The sequence below is a fragment of the Manduca sexta genome, chromosome 1 (assembly GCF_014839805.1).
Source record: "Manduca sexta isolate Smith_Timp_Sample1 chromosome 1, JHU_Msex_v1.0, whole genome shotgun sequence".
In the NCBI taxonomy this organism is placed as follows: domain Eukaryota; kingdom Metazoa; phylum Arthropoda; class Insecta; order Lepidoptera; family Sphingidae; genus Manduca; species Manduca sexta.
The window spans coordinates 216,035-235,261 of record NC_051115.1 but is presented as its reverse complement, the minus strand read 5'-3'; the positions used below and the strand labels follow the sequence as shown (position 1 = coordinate 235,261).

At 34.6% G+C, this 19,227-nt stretch overlaps 2 protein-coding genes across 21 annotated transcripts in view; both read right to left on the bottom strand.

Moving 5' to 3' along the window:
* Nucleotides 1-7,274, bottom strand: part of LOC115454174 (glutenin, low molecular weight subunit) — a 29,026-nt gene extending 21,752 nt beyond the window's left edge. For 4 of the 19 annotated variants that reach the window (XM_037439512.1, XM_037439316.1, XM_037439166.1 and 1 more), the window contains exons 1-5: nucleotides 7,083-7,274; nucleotides 6,840-6,943; nucleotides 2,176-2,205; nucleotides 1,557-1,586; nucleotides 972-1,010 (exon numbers count right to left, since the gene is read on the bottom strand). In XM_037439512.1, the coding sequence (XP_037295409.1) occupies nucleotides 972-1,010; nucleotides 1,557-1,586; nucleotides 2,176-2,205; nucleotides 6,840-6,938 (198 nt within the window). In that variant the 5' untranslated portion in view covers nucleotides 6,939-6,943; nucleotides 7,083-7,274. The remainder of the gene's footprint in view (nucleotides 1-971; nucleotides 1,011-1,556; nucleotides 1,587-2,175; nucleotides 2,206-6,839; nucleotides 6,944-7,082) is intronic. The other 15 variants (XM_037439262.1, XM_037439291.1, XM_037439423.1 and 12 more) reach the window with 9 other exon arrangements.
* Nucleotides 7,275-9,565: 2,291 nt separating this feature from the next.
* LOC115453470 (inactive peptidyl-prolyl cis-trans isomerase shutdown) lies at nucleotides 9,566-19,081 on the bottom strand. 2 transcript variants are annotated; one of them, XR_005113062.1, is made up of 7 exons: nucleotides 18,891-19,038; nucleotides 18,461-18,580; nucleotides 17,736-17,884; nucleotides 17,099-17,214; nucleotides 16,397-16,599; nucleotides 14,184-15,492; nucleotides 9,566-9,745 (listed from the first exon to the last, which is right to left on the bottom strand). XR_005113062.1 is itself a non-coding variant. In XM_037443133.1 (6 exons), the coding sequence occupies exons 1-6, from the start codon at nucleotides 18,941-18,943 to the stop codon at nucleotides 14,748-14,750; spliced, it is 1,386 nt and encodes a 461-aa protein (XP_037299030.1). In that variant the 5' UTR covers nucleotides 18,944-19,081; the 3' UTR covers nucleotides 14,144-14,747. The 2 variants fall into 2 exon arrangements, 1 of the variants encoding a protein (XP_037299030.1); XM_037443133.1 differs by lacking the exon at nucleotides 9,566-9,745 and having other exon boundaries at nucleotides 14,144-15,492; nucleotides 18,891-19,081.
* Nucleotides 19,082-19,227: the final 146 nt, after the last annotated feature.

Genomic DNA, 19,227 nt, shown 5'->3' with positions numbered 1-19,227 from the left:
AAAAGGTTGTTTATCGGCGTAACACATGCCTGTGAATTGAAACCGGAAAATTCCGGTTTTTTGATTACCGGAAAATTCCGGTCTCCTGATTATCGGAAAATTCCGGTCTCATGATTACCGGAAAATCCCAGTGTGCGAACTATCGTATCCCAGCTATGTTGGTGAACACTTCGCAATACGTTTCCACGCATTTTGCCATGATTTGGCTTAATTTTACCACCTTGTCTAAATGATTCTTTTGGAGGCTCCATTTCGACAAAAAAATTGCACATCCCACACAAAGCTTGACCTGGGAATGGAACCCAGGACGCCCGTCTAAAACCCATACGGTGTCACTAAACCAAAAGGCGGCATAATGTTAAACACATTTCAATAATGCTGAGAATTATAATTCGTCGGTTGAAAGACTAATTGTCATAAGTGACATTTAGTCTTGACACAAGTTTCATACATATTTAAAATCAACGTTTATCTATTTTTTTTTAAACTAGTTAAAAAAAATAAAAAAATATGTCGCTATAGTCAATTAGCCTTTCAACCCTCGATATGGATAAAGAAAAAAATACAAGCATCTGTCCCCCTAAAATAAAATAAAAAAAAACGAAGGTGCGAGTTGTTTGATCGCTTTCGATAGGTCAAGAGATTCGCGCGAGGCACATGTTTGCCTCTCGACCAATCACAATGAAACGAGGCGTACTTTCGTGTCGTGTTTTTTTTTTTACATTCCAAGGTAAGTAACGTTTTGTGCATTGATTTTGATAGGCGTTGTAACATCGGCTTATGCCCAGTGTCGACTCAACTCGAATTAAAACATCCGTTATGAATATGAAAATCTATTAAGAACGCGCCGAAACCTCGTATACAGTTCAATTCGTCGCATTTCGATTGCATGGTCGACGCCGGGCATTAAGTATGATAAAGGTAAATGATTATTGTCCCAAAAACATAAACAAACAAAAAAACTTTTCAACCTCATATACCTCCTGCTGCGGTGGGGGTGGCGGGGGTTGCTAATACAGAAAAAAGTAAAAAAAAAATTAGAAAAAACTTGGATAAGTATGTCCGTGTAATTTGTCGTTATTATAGTTTTTTTTTTTTTTGAGAACTTTGATAAAAATATCAATGGATGAAATGTTAATTGGCGTAAGCGACTTTGAGTTTTATACGCATTTTGCCGTGTTATTTAAAATTTTTTCCAAAAAAAAATGTCGCTTGACACAACCTTTCACCCATTGATATAAGAATAAAAAAAGGTCTAGTTAAAAAAACTTAAAAAATAAATCTTAATTACTAATAATAAGAAAAAACGGGATTGAAAATCCTTTCGGTAGTAAAGAAATGTGATTAGCCAGTGATATACATACATATATTGCAGTAGCAAACTATATTTTTATTACATACACATTAAAACGAAACAACGGCACAAAGGAGAAACGATCCAACCAACTTAAATAAACGTAAACGAACCACACAAATGGATTCCAAAAATCGAACACGATTGAATATTATTATTTTTTTTATTTTTTCAAAATTTTAATTTAGAATTTGGCAGTTACCTGTTGCTGTGGCGCCGGGGGAGGAGGAGGCTATAGTGAAGAAGAGAAAGATTATGTTAGTGAAAGAAAGCAATAAAAAAAGACTTGTGAGTGGAAAAAGTATTTTAAGGTAGAAAAGTTGCAAAGAAAAAGCTTTTAAAGCATTTCCACCGCAAACTAATCGTTCAATATACTGATGATTTCAGTATAAATAAAGAATTATGTATTTATTAAAACTATTTGATAATAGACAATAAAAAATAATAATATCAGCCCTGTATGATATACTGTCCCACTGCTGGACACCTCCTCTAGTAAAAGGGTTTTGGGGGCTTAGTCCACAGCTCTGGTCTAGTGCAGCAGACTTCACATTTCAAAAGTCTTATTGAGAACTCAAAGCGAGCGATAATTCACAAAGAACACACATAACTTTACAAAAATCAGAGGTGTGGTCTCTTGGATTTTGAACCTGTAGATCTTCGTCTCAACAGTCCGTTCCACTCTAACTAGGTTACTGTTCGTATAAGTAAACTAAATCAATGGAAATTATAGAAAAAACCTACAACCTTTTAAAGTCCCTTAGTCAAGCAAAAAAAACTTTTTTATTGGACAACAGTTTCATTTTTTTTTTTATAATTACCTGCTGTGGTGACGGTGGCGTCGGTGGTTGCTATACAAAAGAATTGTTAGATAGATTAGTAACGCGTTAGGATAGATATAAAAGAAAAGAGAAAAATCTAGTGTGGTCATGTATTAACAAATATAATGTATGACTTTTATGTGACACATGGCTAAACGCCGAATGCGGCGAAGTAGTCAGTACAAGAAATGAGCTCCATATTTTACCAAACTATAGCGAGGCTTTTTACTTTCCTAATCTAGTGAAAGGCTAGTAGGTTAGCTAGGTTAGGGCTCATGTCCTCACCGGTGAGGATCGCGACGGGTTAGTCTTATATTTCCCCCTACCTGCCAGCCCGAGCTGGCTACTTTGTTTTACCTTATGCCTTGTATTCCTTATTAATTTTATCCCTAACTTAAATGTCATTGGTATAAGTAATCTTATTTATGTTATTTAGAAATAACAATATTGTAAGAATAATTATAATTATTCTTATAAATTGGTTTGGTCGTATCATAAGTGCAACTTTGTTCGCCTACGTGATAAATAAAGTATTTTATTTATTATATCATAATACATAATATCAGCCCTGTATTATATACTGTCCCACTGTTGGGCACTTGTCTCCTCTAGTACTGAGAAGGATTTGGCCTTAGTTTACCACGCTGTAGTGGGGTCAGGCTTCACACACACTCGAAATTCCTATAGAGAACTTTTCATGTATGCAGATGTCCTCACGTGTTTTTCTTCACCGTTAAAGCAAGCGATAATTCACAAATAAAACTAATATTTAACTAGGGTCAATATCGTCAATTACAAAGAATACATACATAACTTTTAGAAAAGTCAGAGGTGTGTTTGGGTTTTGAACCTGCGGACATTCGTCTCGGCAGTCCGTTCCACAACAAACTAGGCTACGCCGCCATCAGTTTGTTGAGATTTGTAGAATTTTATTGTACTTAAAAATTAAACTTAAAATGAACGCTTTCGAAACACAACAGCTATTACATTGGAACGCATCTCCGAAAAAATTTAATTGAAAAAAAAAATATATTTGTCTCTAAGAATATGTAACTACGAATGACATTTTTTAGTTTTTTTTTTCTCTTTATATCTTCGAATGGCAATATCTGAAAACTTGTGCCGCATTATTTTTTTTTTATTAAAAAAGCTATAAATAACAGTCGCTATCAGCTCTATATCCATACTCCAGAGATCACTCTAAAAACTTACAAATCCTCTTTAATATATACATAAGCATATTTTAATGATGTCAAATTACATCATACACAAATGGAAGAAGCCATAACCAGTTCGCAAATGAATGCTAATTCTAATGACGAAACATCGAATATCACTCGCTTTGAACTGTCTTCGAATATAAAATTTGTAACCTCTATTTTTTTATTCCTTTGAATGACGAGATGAGCTCGCCGTTCGCCTGATGGTAAGCGACCGCCCATAAACAGTAGAAACACCAACACCTTGAATTACAAAGTGTTTGGTATTCCATTGCGCTCGCCTGAGACATGAGATGTTAAGTCTTATGTCCAGTAGTTACACTGGCCATGTCTTTCAAACCGGATCACAACAGTGACTACACACTGCTTGACAGAAATAGACATTGCGGTGGTACCCAAGCGGACTTTCACATACGAGAGACCATCACGCTAATTGTCAGAGAAAAGGCATGTTATAAAACAACGTACGGCTTAGCATATTATGTAAACCAGTCCAAGGTCATTAGATACTTCCTATTTATCGTTTCATCACATACCACTGATGAGGCAAGAAAAGGCACGTCTGATATATAATACGATCCATCGAAGAAAGTGCAATATAGCAGAAGTAACACTGGTAAATACTACTTAAATGAAAAGAGCTAAATAGGGTATTTTCCTGTTTGATTTTTAAGGACATTTATAAAATAAAATGTTTCATTGATCATGTTAGCGAACATAGTTGCACTTATGATAAGTCAAGATACATGGGAATATTTAATTATTACGCAAATTAACGCTTATATAACTAAACATTTAATATTCGACATAAACTATATAATAAATATGTAGCAGCTATAAAATCAGCGTTAAAATTCGTTTAGAAATGAGTCAGTAATTTACATTTCGAATATTGAAATGTGCGGGAGTGTGCGTAGTGGAGATATCGCTCCATCTCTTTCTTTCGCGCGCATCGGAATTCCCGATGACGTCACGTGCGCGTATTGCGTCTCTCCTCACATCTCTTGACACTTACCCCTTCTACCAAAATCCAATGGCTTATAACTTGAATCTTTATCAGATTTTCATTAATATTTGTGTGTTAGATATATAAACACAAATGTAAATAACATAAATAAATCAAATATCCTATTGAGATTTGTACAAAAAACATATCTATACACATTAAAACATTAAAAACAGATGTGTTTGTATCAGTGGCGAAAGCTGAAATGTTCCGAATGGGAATCCGACACAACATATAGGTACTAACATACATGAATGCTGTCTGCAAAGCATTCTAATGATAATTAGATTCTAGATAAAGGGAAGCAGCAGGAATAAGGTTATATGGACCCTTTGCAACTGGTGTGTACAATCAAATAAAACATTAATGAATGCAGGAGCATTTATTTCTAACCTAACACCAAAGGGGCCAGAGCTGAAAACCAGCGCTGGCTGAGATTCACAGCTCAATAGCAGTTAGCTGAGCCATTTCCTTTGCCATTTTTAATGTAAGATTGTTTATTTTATGTTTATATTTTTTGTAATAGTTTTAATTTTGTCAGTAAACGTTTTTATTATTACTTATTCATAATGGAAAATTATTAATAAAAAGTAAATCATTTGCAGTATATTGGTTGCTTCTATATTTCAAGCTTACAAGTCAATACTAATATTATTTGTAACACTGACTAACAAAAGATGATCCCTTGACATAAGCCGGCCTATTCCGATATACACAGGCTGATCCCGAACGCTTCTATGAGCCACTATGACAATTTATTTACTTATTTATTTATTATACCTTATATACAAAAAGTATAAAGGCAGACTTAATGTCAGAGGCATTTTCTACCATTCAACCTTTACACTGTAAAATGACTTGCAGGTTTACTGCTCTCAACTATTAAAAAATTGATTTTTTTTTCTATGTATCATGTACTGTAGTTAAACCTTAAACTGATCTTAAAAAGAGCAGCACAAGTTTCTTGTCCAGTCTCTGGTGAGAACTGGTGGCGGAGTTAATATTGACAGAATCTAAATAATGTATTACATTTTATAGGTTCAAATAAAGCATTTCATTTCATTAACAAAACACCAGTACTATATAGGAAAATATTATCTTAAAATATGTGATGTCAGCGGGAATACCTGTTTATTTATATCAATTATTGATTTAACCTTTACCCTGTTATGTTTCTGTTTGATGATTCAGAGAAATCACTTGTTTATAATTTTTTTTTCTCTTCATTTATTTAGAGGCTTCGAGTCTCTTAGGAGACTATGCCAGCCCCATAGTAAAAGAAACAATAGTACAAATCATTTTAAATTAATTGCAAATTAGTATATCATAGGACAGCTGCGTCAGATTGAGGCTCTGAGAGAATACTCTGGAAGATGCCAATGTCCTTAAAGTTTATGTTATGAGTTCTTCTCAGAGCCTCACGGACATCTCTAGATTTGACACATTCCAAAATGTTAAATATGAAAACAAATACAATTTGGGAGATAATACTTAAAGATTGTTTTTTTATAACTGAGCTTATGTATTTTCAAAACTTTTTTTATTGGTGGTAGGATATATTTTATATCCCCCCGGATAGCAACCGCACACAAGGTGTTAAAACCCGCCATAGTGGCCCATGTGTGTCGCATCCCAGGATCTGTCTGTGTATATCCAGTTCCGACAAGCCGGCATAATTGTGTCGATTGTCGAGGGGTAATCATCTCTCGTCAGTCTATTCTATTGGACCTACACTTACCATCAGGTGCTGTGGGGTCACTTTGCCGTACAGGTAAAAAAAAAATAAGGAAAAAAATATGCTTTTATAGTTGTAAATGTTACTCAAGGAACTTGTTTGCAAAACATTATCCTTCTAACTCAATTGAGGTTTAACAAAATTAATTGTGTATATCTTGCAAATAAAATTTTAAAAATTTAACTTTTAATTATCGATTAACTATTGACTGGTTTTCAGCAGCCTTTTCAGAGTAACCTTAATTGGTGTGAAGTTAGTCTATTTTTGTTATTATTTTTATGGTAGCCAATAAGACATGAGTAAACCTATCTTACACAGAATCAAAAATAAAAGTAATAGTTACCACTTTTTTAAAATAAAATTGCATAAAAAAATATTATTCTACAAAAAAATCTTACTGCGCATTATTTTTTGACACTGAGATACTTTCACTGCTAAATACAGTGTATTGGACTTATTTTATTTGACTATTACTTCTCACTTAGAATAGAGATGCCTAATGACACAAATGGGCTTAGTAATTAATTATTTTCATAATATAAATACAAATTACAACTTTAAACAATATGTATAAAATATTTATAGTGAATGAACAGATTTTGAATGGCTCGAAGACTTAGTACATACACAAAGTATACTTTAAATTCATTATAAACTTACTGTTATTAATAAGTTACTATTTATAATGTATCACAAAACTTACTTGATAATTCTGAGGAGGCACTCCAGGAGCAACTTTCTGTTGATATTGCTGACATATCGTGCACTGCAGGAAGGCAGCGAAAAATATTAACCGCATCATTTTTTCTAAAATAAAAAAAACACGTATAACCTCTCCCTCTTTTCACTAATTACTAAAACTTTTTAATTTTTCCAGTTACTGAACGCAAGTTCTTAATTCAAAATGTAATTCATAACAGTGGCTGCCGTGGATAATTAATTTTACCTGTAGCGTAATACGTGGACTCGCGATAATAACCTTATCGAATCGTCTTAGCGTTGATAAAATAAAAGAATAATATGCAAGATGTTTCGCAAACGTTTTCAAAAAGAAATCTTCAATACACGTCAGACGTTTTGAGTTTTGACGTTTGGCGTTTTGTTTTTGCTTTTCTTATCTGTGTATGTGACACGTGTAAATGATTATTTTTGGATGAATGTTCTATAACATAATATGTTTTATATTTAAAATAAATAAACTTTATTCATTATACTTTAGAATCAAAAAATCAAGCTCTTTAGTAATTTAAAAAAATTAAATTATTAACTATGATGTATATGACATGGTTAGTGAAAAAAAAAATCGACAGTTTAGGGTCGAATTCAAATACAGGGACACTATTTGGCCAGAATCTGAAATAAATTTATTCGCCGGCGAGCCACGACAGCTACATGACATTTGCGTGTGTCACGAGATTATAACCTTATATACTACATATATACTACATAATAAGGTTATTTTTCCGTCACACGCGTAGCTGTCAATGTTTGCCGGCAAACATTCAGCTACCTCACGGGTTAAATTATTTGTAGAAATATTGATAAGTATAATTTCAATTTCAATTTCAGCTTACAATTTATACGAGATCGAAATATAAATTCTCCTTTTTCCGCTCCTAAGTTACACAACAACATAACACAATTTACACAAAAAATTATCCGCGAGCGGTACGAAATTGAACTCTGTAGGTACTTGCAATTATTTGTGACTTAACGCCATTATAATATTATTAATAGCTTTTGCTTGCACCATAGCCCGCGTGGAAGGTTTTCTGGGATAGAAGCTCCGCATTATATGTTTTCGGGATAAAAAATATCCTATAGCACTCAGAGTATTATAACTTCCTATGAGTGAAAAAAAAAGTTTCAATACTTGAGATAAGCGAGTTTAAACAAACTCATCAGCGTCAGTATAGATTACTAATTATTAAGATTACTGAAATAAAACGAATCATCGTGGCAAAAATAGTGTATTTTTTTTTTAATCAAACCGTTAACAATGGAAATCAATAATTTATTTTCAAACAATTATCTCAATTTTTCAACGATATGTTCTTTGGAATATTCCTTAGGGCCTCTTTTACAATATCTGAGTAAATGTCAACCATCGAAGTTAATATAAAACAACTAAATAAACAAGCTGCCAAATAAACAGTAAACCAATGACAGGAATATCCAGTGGCGTATCTAGGCGTGGGTGAAGTGGTCCTTACCCACCGCCTCACACTTAAAGGTGCCTCGCGAGGCCTCTTTAGATGCCAACAGATTTCAAATCCCCATTTATTTGTAAATTTAAAAAGCCGAACATTGCTTTTGTAAAAAAATATTACTCAACTTACAAAATAAAACCTTTTTCAAAACTATATGCTTTTCAATATTCACTCACCGCACATTTATATTTGTTCACTATCATAAATAGGTATGTCGTGTCGAAGCATGTTTGGTAAGGTACAATTATTGGGTACATCTTGAGAAAGACAGAAAAGGGGCTTCGCTGATGCGACTTCGCCGAAGTCTATATTAGTCAAGGCTACGCCATGGGCACCATGGACACCGCTAAGATAATTTTTAGGGAGGTGCAAATGCAATGTACACAAGATAGTAGGTACTACATATCATATTTTTTTATTTTTTTTATAAAAGTTATATGTATATGCTAAACCATAACGAAACCTCTGTGGTCGATAGTTCCTATTATTCAGTTATTTTTATTGTGATTTGTTCCGGATAGAACGTGCACCCCTTTGCAACCTCCTACGCGCCAATAACTGACACTATCTTATATGTTAATTGGAGTTAACATTTACTTGTACATTCTGAAAGAGGCCTTCGTTTTAAATCTTACTCGAAACTATATGACTTATTTCACTTAACACTAATTAACCTATAATTTTATAATAAAAAGGTGAAGATGCGTCATGAACAGTCTTCTAGTGCCACGGTAAAATTGACCTTATGAGCATCCTTAGAAACTTATTAGCAGCTATTATAGTTTTTCGTCTAACGAATCTTCTACAAATATTCTATGATACTACTGAAATCATGACATGCTCTTCTACTTTCACGAGTCCAAAATACAGCCCAATTATGTCTGCAATTAATTTGTTGGTGGTAGGATTTATTTTATATCCGCCCAGATAGCGACCGTACACAAGGTGTTAAAACCCGCCATAGTGGCCCACGGAGGTGTCGCGTTCCGTGATCAGTCTGTGTATATTCGGTTCCAACAGGCATAATTGTGTCGACTGAGGGGTAATCATCTCTCGTCAGTCGACATTCTATTGGACTACATTCCACTTACCATCAAGTGTAGAGGGGATATTTTGCTGTGCCTTTACAAAAAAAAATGCAAAATACGTCATGAATATAAAAACAAATAAAAATCAACTCTAATTTGCGATCGTAAACTTATCATAATTCGCGGTGTATTAAATATCGATATAAAAACGATTGGCAACATTGTATATTTTAATAGTGGTAATTTTTTTTCATGTTGGTAACACTGTCTGTGGATAAATATGTGCCTTTGGGCCGGTTAATTTTTTTCTCCAAATAAAAATAAATAATTATTAAGTCCACGAAGCATTTATTTCGCTCCACTTCGAAAACCTGCAAAAGGTTATGGGCCCAGACACTCAGGAGCGAAATACGCCAAGTGGTAATTGTGGTCAAACAGCATAATACTGCGGTCAAGCAGACGAAACGTAAGCGTCGTAAGCGTCCAAGATGGAAGGCGAAATATTTGGAATATTGTCGCCCCAAACATCGGGAAACCGGATATTGCTGGAAAATGCGACGAATTGGCACTCTTGGAAATTTCAAGTGAAAGTACTCTTAAAAGCGTTGGATATCTTTGATATTGTCGACGGCTCAAACACGTGCCCAAAAGAAGATGGAGAAAAAATTACCACGTGGACCAAGCTCGATGCTAAGGCCCAGGGCGTGATTGTTAATAGATTAAGTAGCGGGGTAATGCTACAAGTCCAAAACTGTGAAACTGCAAAAGAAATATGGGACAGACTTTGCACTGTATATGAGCAAAAATCTGATGTGTCGCTACATATTTTGCAACAAAGATTTTTTGATCTAAAGTATACCAACTCGGAAGATGTAGTTACATTCATAGCAAAGGTGGAAGGAATTGTAGCGCAAATCCGTCAAGCTAGAGGCGAAATACCAGATAATATGATCATAACAAAAATCATAAGTTCTCTGGGGGAAAAATTCCGTCATTTCATTTCGGCGTGGGACTCGGTACCTATTGAGAAAAAAAATATGACTGAGCTAACAGCAAGACTAATAATAGAAGAACAAAGAAATAAAATGTATGAAGATGAAAAACCAAGTCAAATAGCGCTTAAAACTAATACAAAAAAAGAAATTAGAAAATGTTTTAATTGTGGTAAAGTAGGACATTATAAAAGTGACTGTAAAGTGAAAAGGCAAAAATCCATACAGAATGAAAACATTATAATTTGTAAATTGTGTAAAAAACGTGGACATACATTAAAGCAGTGTTGGTTTAATAAAGATAATAAAAATCAATCTGTGAATGATGAAAAACAAAATGCACTTGTCATGTCAGTGTGTGGATTAACCTCAAAAATTGTGAGTAATGAATGGTTTTTAGATAGTGGTGCTTCAGAACATATGTGCTCAACAAAAGACAGTTTTATAAATTATGAGAATTTAATAGTGCCAAAAGATGTTATCATTGGTGACGGGACTGTAATAAAAGCATTAGGGTATGGCGACATTCAACTTGAAGCATATGACAATGAACAATGGATAAAAACTTTAATCAAAAATGTGTTGTATGTGCCAAGCCTCAAAGCAAATTTGTTCTCAATGAGTGCTACCCTTGATAAAGGCTATAAACTTCTCTCGACTGCCATGGAATGTCAATTTACCAAAAATAATAATGTGCATGCTGTAGCTAAGCGTCAAGGCAAAATGTATATAATGATGTTTAGAAAACTAGATGAGTCAGCCATGGTAGGTAAAGTAACATCAAATTTAAAACAATGGCATGCTAAACTTGGTCATCAGGACATAAATCAAGTAAAGAATGTTTTGACAAGGCAGGGAGTCAGATTTGAAGAAAAAGGTGAAGAAGAAACATGTGTGTCATGTTTAAGAGGAAAACAACACAAATTTCCTTTTCCATTAAGCCAGAACAGAGCAACAAAACCGGGTGAGATTATCCATATTGATATTGGAGGTCCGGTAGAAGAAACGTCACTTGGAGGGGCAAAATTCTTTCTGTTGTTGAAAGATGATTTCACCAAGTATAGAAAAGTGTACTTCTTGAAAAACAAAAGTGAGTCAATAGAGTGTTTAAAACATTTTTTAAAACAAACACAAGTTAACCCTGGACATAAAATAAATTTTATAAGAAGTGACAATGCCAAAGAATTCTGTAGTAGAGATATGGAAAATTTATTGAACTCATATGGTATACAACACCAAAAATGTGTCGCCTATACTCCACAACAAAATGGATGTATAGAGCGGGAAATGAAGACTGTGATTGAATCAGCACGAACGATGCTTTTAGAAAGTGGCTTTAATAAAAATCTATGGGCAGAAGCTCTTAATACTGCTGTCTATGTTATAAACAGAACTGGACCAAGTCGTGTAAAAGACAGGACACCATTTGAACTTTGGTGGGATAAGACATATGATGTCAATAATCTTCAAGTATTTGGAAGCCGAGTGTCAGTACATGTTCCTGATCAAAAAAGACTAAAATTTGATAGTAAAGCTGAAATAGGTTATTTCATTGGATATGGCGAAAATATAAAAGGATATAGAATATACTTACCTGAGAAAAATGAAGTTGAAATTAAACGAGATGTCATTTTCATAACAGAGTCTGAAGAAAGCAAAGAGCAAGAAAAAAGACCAGAAATGAAATATTATAGAGGATATGAGTTACTGGGAGATGTAGAACAAATCTCGGAAAAAGGAAGTCAATATGAAGATACTACTAGCCCCAACATTATGGTTGAAAGTGATGATGATCATGATTCTATGCACATTTTTCATGAACATTTACAGATAGAAGAAGAAATAGAAAATCATAATCTACAGGAAACTTCTAACCAGACAGAAGAGGAGACAGAGAGACCAAGAAGAGTAAGGAGTAAACCAAAATGGTTAAATGACTATGTACAAGGAGAAGAGTCAGATGAAAATAGTTTCATAAGTTATACATGTCAAGAACCTACTTCTTATCAAGAAGCTATGACAAGACCGGATAAAAGTAAATGGGAAGAAGCTATAAATACAGAGCTGAGAACGTTACAGGAAAATAACACATGGGAGGAAGTAACAGAAGTTCCAGAAGGAGAAAATATAATTAGCAGCAAGTGGGTGTTTACAATCAAAGAAACTGAAGAAAAATCTATCTACAAGGCTCGCTTAGTAGCTCGAGGTTTTGAACAAAAGAATTGTGATGATAAGACATATTCACCTGTTGCCAAGTTGACAACCTTTAAAGCCTTAATGGCTGTTGCTAATCAGAAGAGACAACCAGTATATCAAATGGATGTAACTAGTGCGTTTCTTTATGGAGATATTAATGAAACTGTGTTTATACAATTACCAAACAATAAGATTGGTAAATTAAATAAGTCAATTTATGGTCTTAAAAAATCTCCTAAGTATTGGAATACTAAGTTTAATAATTTTATGTTAAAAGAAAATTTTGTAAGATCACAAAATGACCCATGTTTGTATATGAAACATATGGATAAAAATTATATTTATGTTATGTTATTTGTTGATGACTTACTGTATTTTGGTAGTAATAAAGAACAAGTAGATACTTTTAAAAATGTAATTTGTGATAACTTCAAAATGAAAGATTTGGGTCTAGCGAGTTATTATTTAGGAATCAATATTAAACAGGATCTTAAGAATTATATAACTGTAATTAACCAGAAAAAATATTTGTATAAGTTGTTGACTAAATATCAAATGTTAAATTGTAAAACAGTATCCACCCCTATAGAACAAAACTTTAACTTTGAATTGTTAAATAGAGAGAAAAGTGAAAGCTTAGAAATTGAGAAAAGTTGTAGAAGTCTAATAGGCAGTCTATTGTATGCAACATGTACTAGACCTGACTTGTCTGTTGCAGTAGGTTTTCTTAGCCGATATGTACACTGTGCTAGTTTAGCGTTATTTAAATGTTTGAAAAGGGTATTAAGATATATAAGCGGTACAATTGATTTATCTCTTACATATAAATGTGATAACATTGGTCAAAATGTTTGTAAATTGCAAGGTTTCAGTGATTCTGACTGGGCAGGTGATATTTTAGACCGTAAGTCAACATCAGGTCAGATATTTTATATTTTTGAATGTCCAATTTCTTGGTGTAGTAAAAAGCAATCGTGTGTATCATTGTCTTCTTGTGAAGCTGAATATGTAGCACTTAGCTCAGCCATAATGGAAGGTTCTTTTTTAAGAAAACTTATGTTAGATTTTGGCTACACCAATATAAAATTTGAGATATTAGAAGACAATCAGAGTGTAATTAATATTGTTCATAATAATGATAGTAACAAAAGGCTAAAACACATAGACATTAAATATCAATATATTGTGGAAAATATTATGTCAAAAGAGTTAGTTAAAATTAATTACATAAATAGCAATAATAATGTTGCAGATTTGTTTACTAAACCTTTAGGTAAACAACTTTTTATTAAATTAAGAAATAAGATTTTGTTTTAAAAAATAATATTGAATGAAAATACTACTGTGTTTTGTGTAACAGTGGATTGGTTACAAATTTGATTTTGTGGAGTTAGAACTACATACTGTTTGTTATTAAAATATAACTGTTGAGGGGGTGTATTAAATATCGATATAAAAACGATTGGCAACATTGTATATTTTAATAGTGGTAATTTTTTTTCATGTTGGTAACACTGTCTGTGGATAAATATGTGCCTTTGGGCCGGTTAATTTTTTTCTCCAAATAAAAATAAATAATTATTAAGTCCACGAAGCATTTATTTCGCTCCACTTCGAAAACCTGCAAAACGGTGCCGCAAGCTCTTTAAATCAATCAAATAAATTACCTATATAATTAGCAATGGCGTGCTACGTCACCCAATGCACAGGTGCACTTTTCACAGGATCCCTGGTCCCCTAATACGGTAGCTACAAGTCTGGTAATTAGCTCTCCTCACTATACTATACCAAAGTGAATTTAAATGTTATCAAGTAACTTAGAATTCCAAAAATATGTCTTAAGAGACTTACATGAAATACAAGAGATGATTAAAGCGATTTATAATCTTAGTTCAATCTGACACAGTTTTCATGAACTGTAAATATCAAGTAATTATAAACCTATAGTAATCACAACACAAATGTCATATTAGGATAACAGCCGTTTTCAATAAACGACTCAATCTTCGATCCGATTCCGACAATGAATCAATCATAATAACTCATCTGTAATGTCAAAAATACTTTGTTCTGATTGGTTAATTTTTGTGATAGATAAAAAAGCGATTGAGATCCTTTTTTGAAACTGGCTTTTAGGAAAATATAACCTTGTTAAATTGAAATAAGAAGCTATGGCATAGCTGTTCTATGGGTAAGACTTTTTGATTATTGTAAGCTTTTTGGCATTACCGCGAACCTCTTCTGAAACTACGAGGTTACTAAAACCCTCCACCAACCCTTTGATGCATTCCACTTCCTCCTTCATCAAACCCGGAGGCAATTCAAATTTCGAATGCTCCTCCCTCTTCGACAAATCTTCGCACATACTAAGAACGTCGTTTTGAAAATCCTGATCAACGGCATACACTTTTTTCTCTTTAACTTCCGTATTAAAAACTTTTTGCCACATTTCTGTTTCTTTTTTTTCTGATTTTTTTATTTTGTCATCTATAGCGGCCAGTGCTTTGCCTATGTCTGTGTTTTTTGGTTCTAATTTCAACGCTTTTTTATAGTATTTAATGGCTTCTTCTATTTTGCCTAACTGTTCATTCGCCCTGCCACAATAAAATAATGCTTTACAATGATTATTTATATCAATAATTTTGTCCAAATTCTCACACATTAATAAGACATATTTTGGCTTGTTCAGTTTGTAATAACATACAGCTAAGTTGACATAGATTTTGACTCTATTATCTTTTAATTCTGCCTGTTCTTCCGCTGTCTTTGGATGGGCCATAGACAAAACAGTCATAGCCTGTTGGTAACATTTCATTGCTTTTGAATACTTCCTTTTTTGAAACAATTCTTTAGCGTCCATGCGCAAAGCCTTGACTGTTTTTGATGTTGTTTCAAATTTCGTTTGCTCTTCCGTTGGCAGGTCGTTGAATCTGTGAAGAAATAAAATAATTATAATATTCTGTAGGAGAATTTTTCTAAGATTGCATATTGGATGAAAAATCTGTACTAAATCGGAAATCTTTTATATTTGCGCGCATCTCACGCAAAAGCCATTCATTGGATTTCAAATCTAATTATAACCTTTATTCTGATAAATTTTTAGTTAAAATCGACACACAAAATAAGAAATTATAGATTTTTTGAGCTTAAAAATATCATAGCGCCATGCTCACGGCACCGCGGCGCACCGAGTCGTGACAATCTCATCATGTCTTTATATTAGACTGATATAAATATAAATTTAACTTAACGCAGCTACGAACACTTAATTATAAATACTGGTGGTAGGTCTCTCATATTTGAGAGGCCGCCTGGGTAGGTACCACTGCTATGTCTGTTTCTGTCAAGCAGCCGTGTGTAGTCACTGTTGTGTTCCGGTTTGAACATTGTAGCCAGTGTAACTACTGGACATAATAAGACATCTCATGTTTCAGGATGACGAGCGCTGTGGAATACCAAACAATACTTTGTAATTCAAGGTGTTGGTGTTTCTACCTGCCTCGGTGGCGTAGTTGTACTGCATGCGCGGTACGACAGCGCTCTGAGGTCCTGGCTTCGAATCTTGGGTCTGGCAAAGTGATATTTAGGTTTTTCTGCTCAGTATTAGCCCGGAGTCTGGAATTTGTGTCCGATATGGCGATAGGCTCGCCCCCTATCACATCATGGGACGGAACACACTTGGCGAAAAGTGGGTGCCTTAGTTGCGCCTCGGCATACCCCTTCGGGAATAAATGCGTGGTGTTTCTACAGTTTATGGGCGGTCGTATCGCTTACCTTCAGACGAACGGCAAGCTCGTCTCGTCATTCAAAGCAATAAAAATAAATTATAATCACCTTACAGCGGCCTGGTTATCCTTAACATCGTACAACACTATGACAAACAGGGCCGGCTCCGGACGGATCCTGGGGGGCACGCCCCGCGGGCCCCACGCCGCGGCCGGCTGCACCAGCAGGTTGAACCGCGCTGTTGGACCTTTGACTGTCGTTAAACCTATCTCTAGACCGGGTATGATATTACCGGCTCCAAGGCGTATACGCTGCAATTTGTAAAGATTTTGATAAATAAGCGTAACAATGAATGATACATTGTTGTTATTTATAATGTAATAGAAGGATGTGTATATATGTAGAGACGTGTTGATGGTTTCAGGTTCTTTATTGGACTGCACTCATTATACTAACTTATTACAATACGTTACATAGCTTATATACTAAGTACACACAGTACAATAATATTATAATAAAAAATAATATGTACAAGTGTCTAATTTTATATCCGCTCGGATAGCGACCATCGTATACAAGGTGTTAAAACCCGCCATAGTGGCCCACGTAAGCGTTTCGAGATCAGCCTGTGTATATGCGGTTCCAAAATGCCGGCATAATTGTGTCGACTGATAAGGAATAATCATCTCTCATCAGTCGACATTCTATTGGACGCCACTCCACTTACCATCAGGTGCAGTGGGGTCACAATGCCGTGCACGTGATATATATGCCCTATATATTAATTTAAATATAACTCTCATGATTTACCTTTGGAGCACCCTGATTCATGGTGAGGGTAGAATCAAATGGTATCTTCGCTTTTTCCCAATACGCTGCGTAGTGTATCGTCACCTCCGCGTCTACTGGCACTAGTGGACCGTCACCTGGGATAAAACTTATATTATAATTGTTGGCTCGACCCGGGATGCGAATCAAAGACCGAGATATTCATACTCATGCTCCGGGCAGATTACAACTACGCCACTGAGGCATTTCACAGCACACAACCCATGCCCATGGACGGGGGACATTTGTCGCGGCCCTAGACACATAGTTCAGTGTGTATACCTCATGGCTGCCAATTTACATTAAGGCCTATAGGGGCTCGCGAATATTTCCTGGCCTTGTCCCTTCCTTCCACCCTAAGAGGTTTTCTTATCTTTTATACTTCCTTCCCAGCTACTTCCTCCCTACATTCCTCCAGGACCCTGTCGTCGCTAAGCCGGAGGATTCAAGAACCTCATTCGCAAAAAAACACTCGTCATTAGATATTTTAATACCTAATACAAGCTACAATGTTTAAACACAGCAGTGTACACTCCTTGCAGAAATACCCATTGAAACGACACCTACAGACAGAATCTTGCATACAATAAACCACCTAGTGGCCATCAGTACAACGTACCTTCTTCAATGACGAGTATCTTGACATCCCCACTCGCGACGCAATCAATCATGTTTACAGCGAGCTTCTCGAACGAGTGGTAATCAGGCGACGACAGCATCATCTTGTCTGTGCTCTCTTCTATTCTCTTTAACACGTCTTCTGTGTCACTGAGAAGACCGGTTACGGTTAAGTTTTCTGATTTAAATGCACATTAATAATATAAATTTGTATGTTTATTTATTATAAAAGCGGCAATAGCCTGGTTGTTTGTGGAACGGGCTGCCGAGAGGAATGTCCGCAGGTTCAAATCCCAAAGGTACACAACTCTGACGTTTCGAAAAATCATGTGTGTATTCTTTGTGAATTATCGCTTGCTTTAACGGTAAAGGAAAACATCGTAAGGAAACCTGTATACCTGAAAAGTTCTCTATTGTACTTTTGAGGGTGTGTGAAGTCTACCAATCCGCACTATAGCGTGGTGGGCTAAGGCCTAATCTCTCTCAGTAGTATAGGAGGCCCGTGCCCAACAGTGGGACAGTATATAATACAGGGCTGATATTATTATTTATTAGTGGGGTTGGTAGACGTTATCCTGCCACAGATCATGTACCTTTCATCATTTAGGTCTCGACAACAACGTCACATACCAAGTACAAAATTATCCTATGATTCAAACAGGAACTAACTCTCATACAAATTTGCATCGTAATCTTTTTTATACGGCAATAGTGTAATAATGTTACCTGTCGCCTTCTTCATCCATATCGGGAAACAAATCTTCATCAGCATTTATCATTGGGTTAACATTACTCTTCTTAAAATCTAAGTCTATGTGAAATTCGGTTTCCGAGGTCATCAATTCACTAAAAAAAAAGTTATAATTCAAATTAGGAATTTTACAAAATATATTTTTTTTATCCATAGAGTTTCAGGATTTATTTTGCTTTTAACACTTACACCGCTACCTTTCTAAATAGGCTCCTGTACTTTTTCTTTGTGTGAAATAGACAATATTTCGTGAATGCTAAAAAATTTTAAACTTTAATGGAACGCGATCTAAAAATCTAATACACAAGCTAATTTCAACTTTATGATACTTAGATAGAGACTAGAATGTAAAAAAAGGGTAAGAATGTGATAGGCAAACCGCGAAAACATTGTTCATTTACTTACCTTAAATTAATTCCTTTGGAAAACTGGACGGGATCTTTCGAAACTTCCTCCATTATCACTATATGCAGTTTACAAGTATTTTATGCTCTAAAAATAGGGTAAAGCTTACAAAAATATGAATATTTTGACTAAAACAACTTTCAATCTCAATACATCATTGACAGGAGTGAATAAAAGAGTGAATGGATAGTGATGTGTAAAACTGATCAATGATTTGATATTCAGATACATAATATTATTTGTATTATAATTTAAATAACATCTCAAGGGATTAAGGCACAAGCACGAGTACTTAATAATGTTTTAGCGGCAGTTAAAGTACACTGGCGCTTTATTT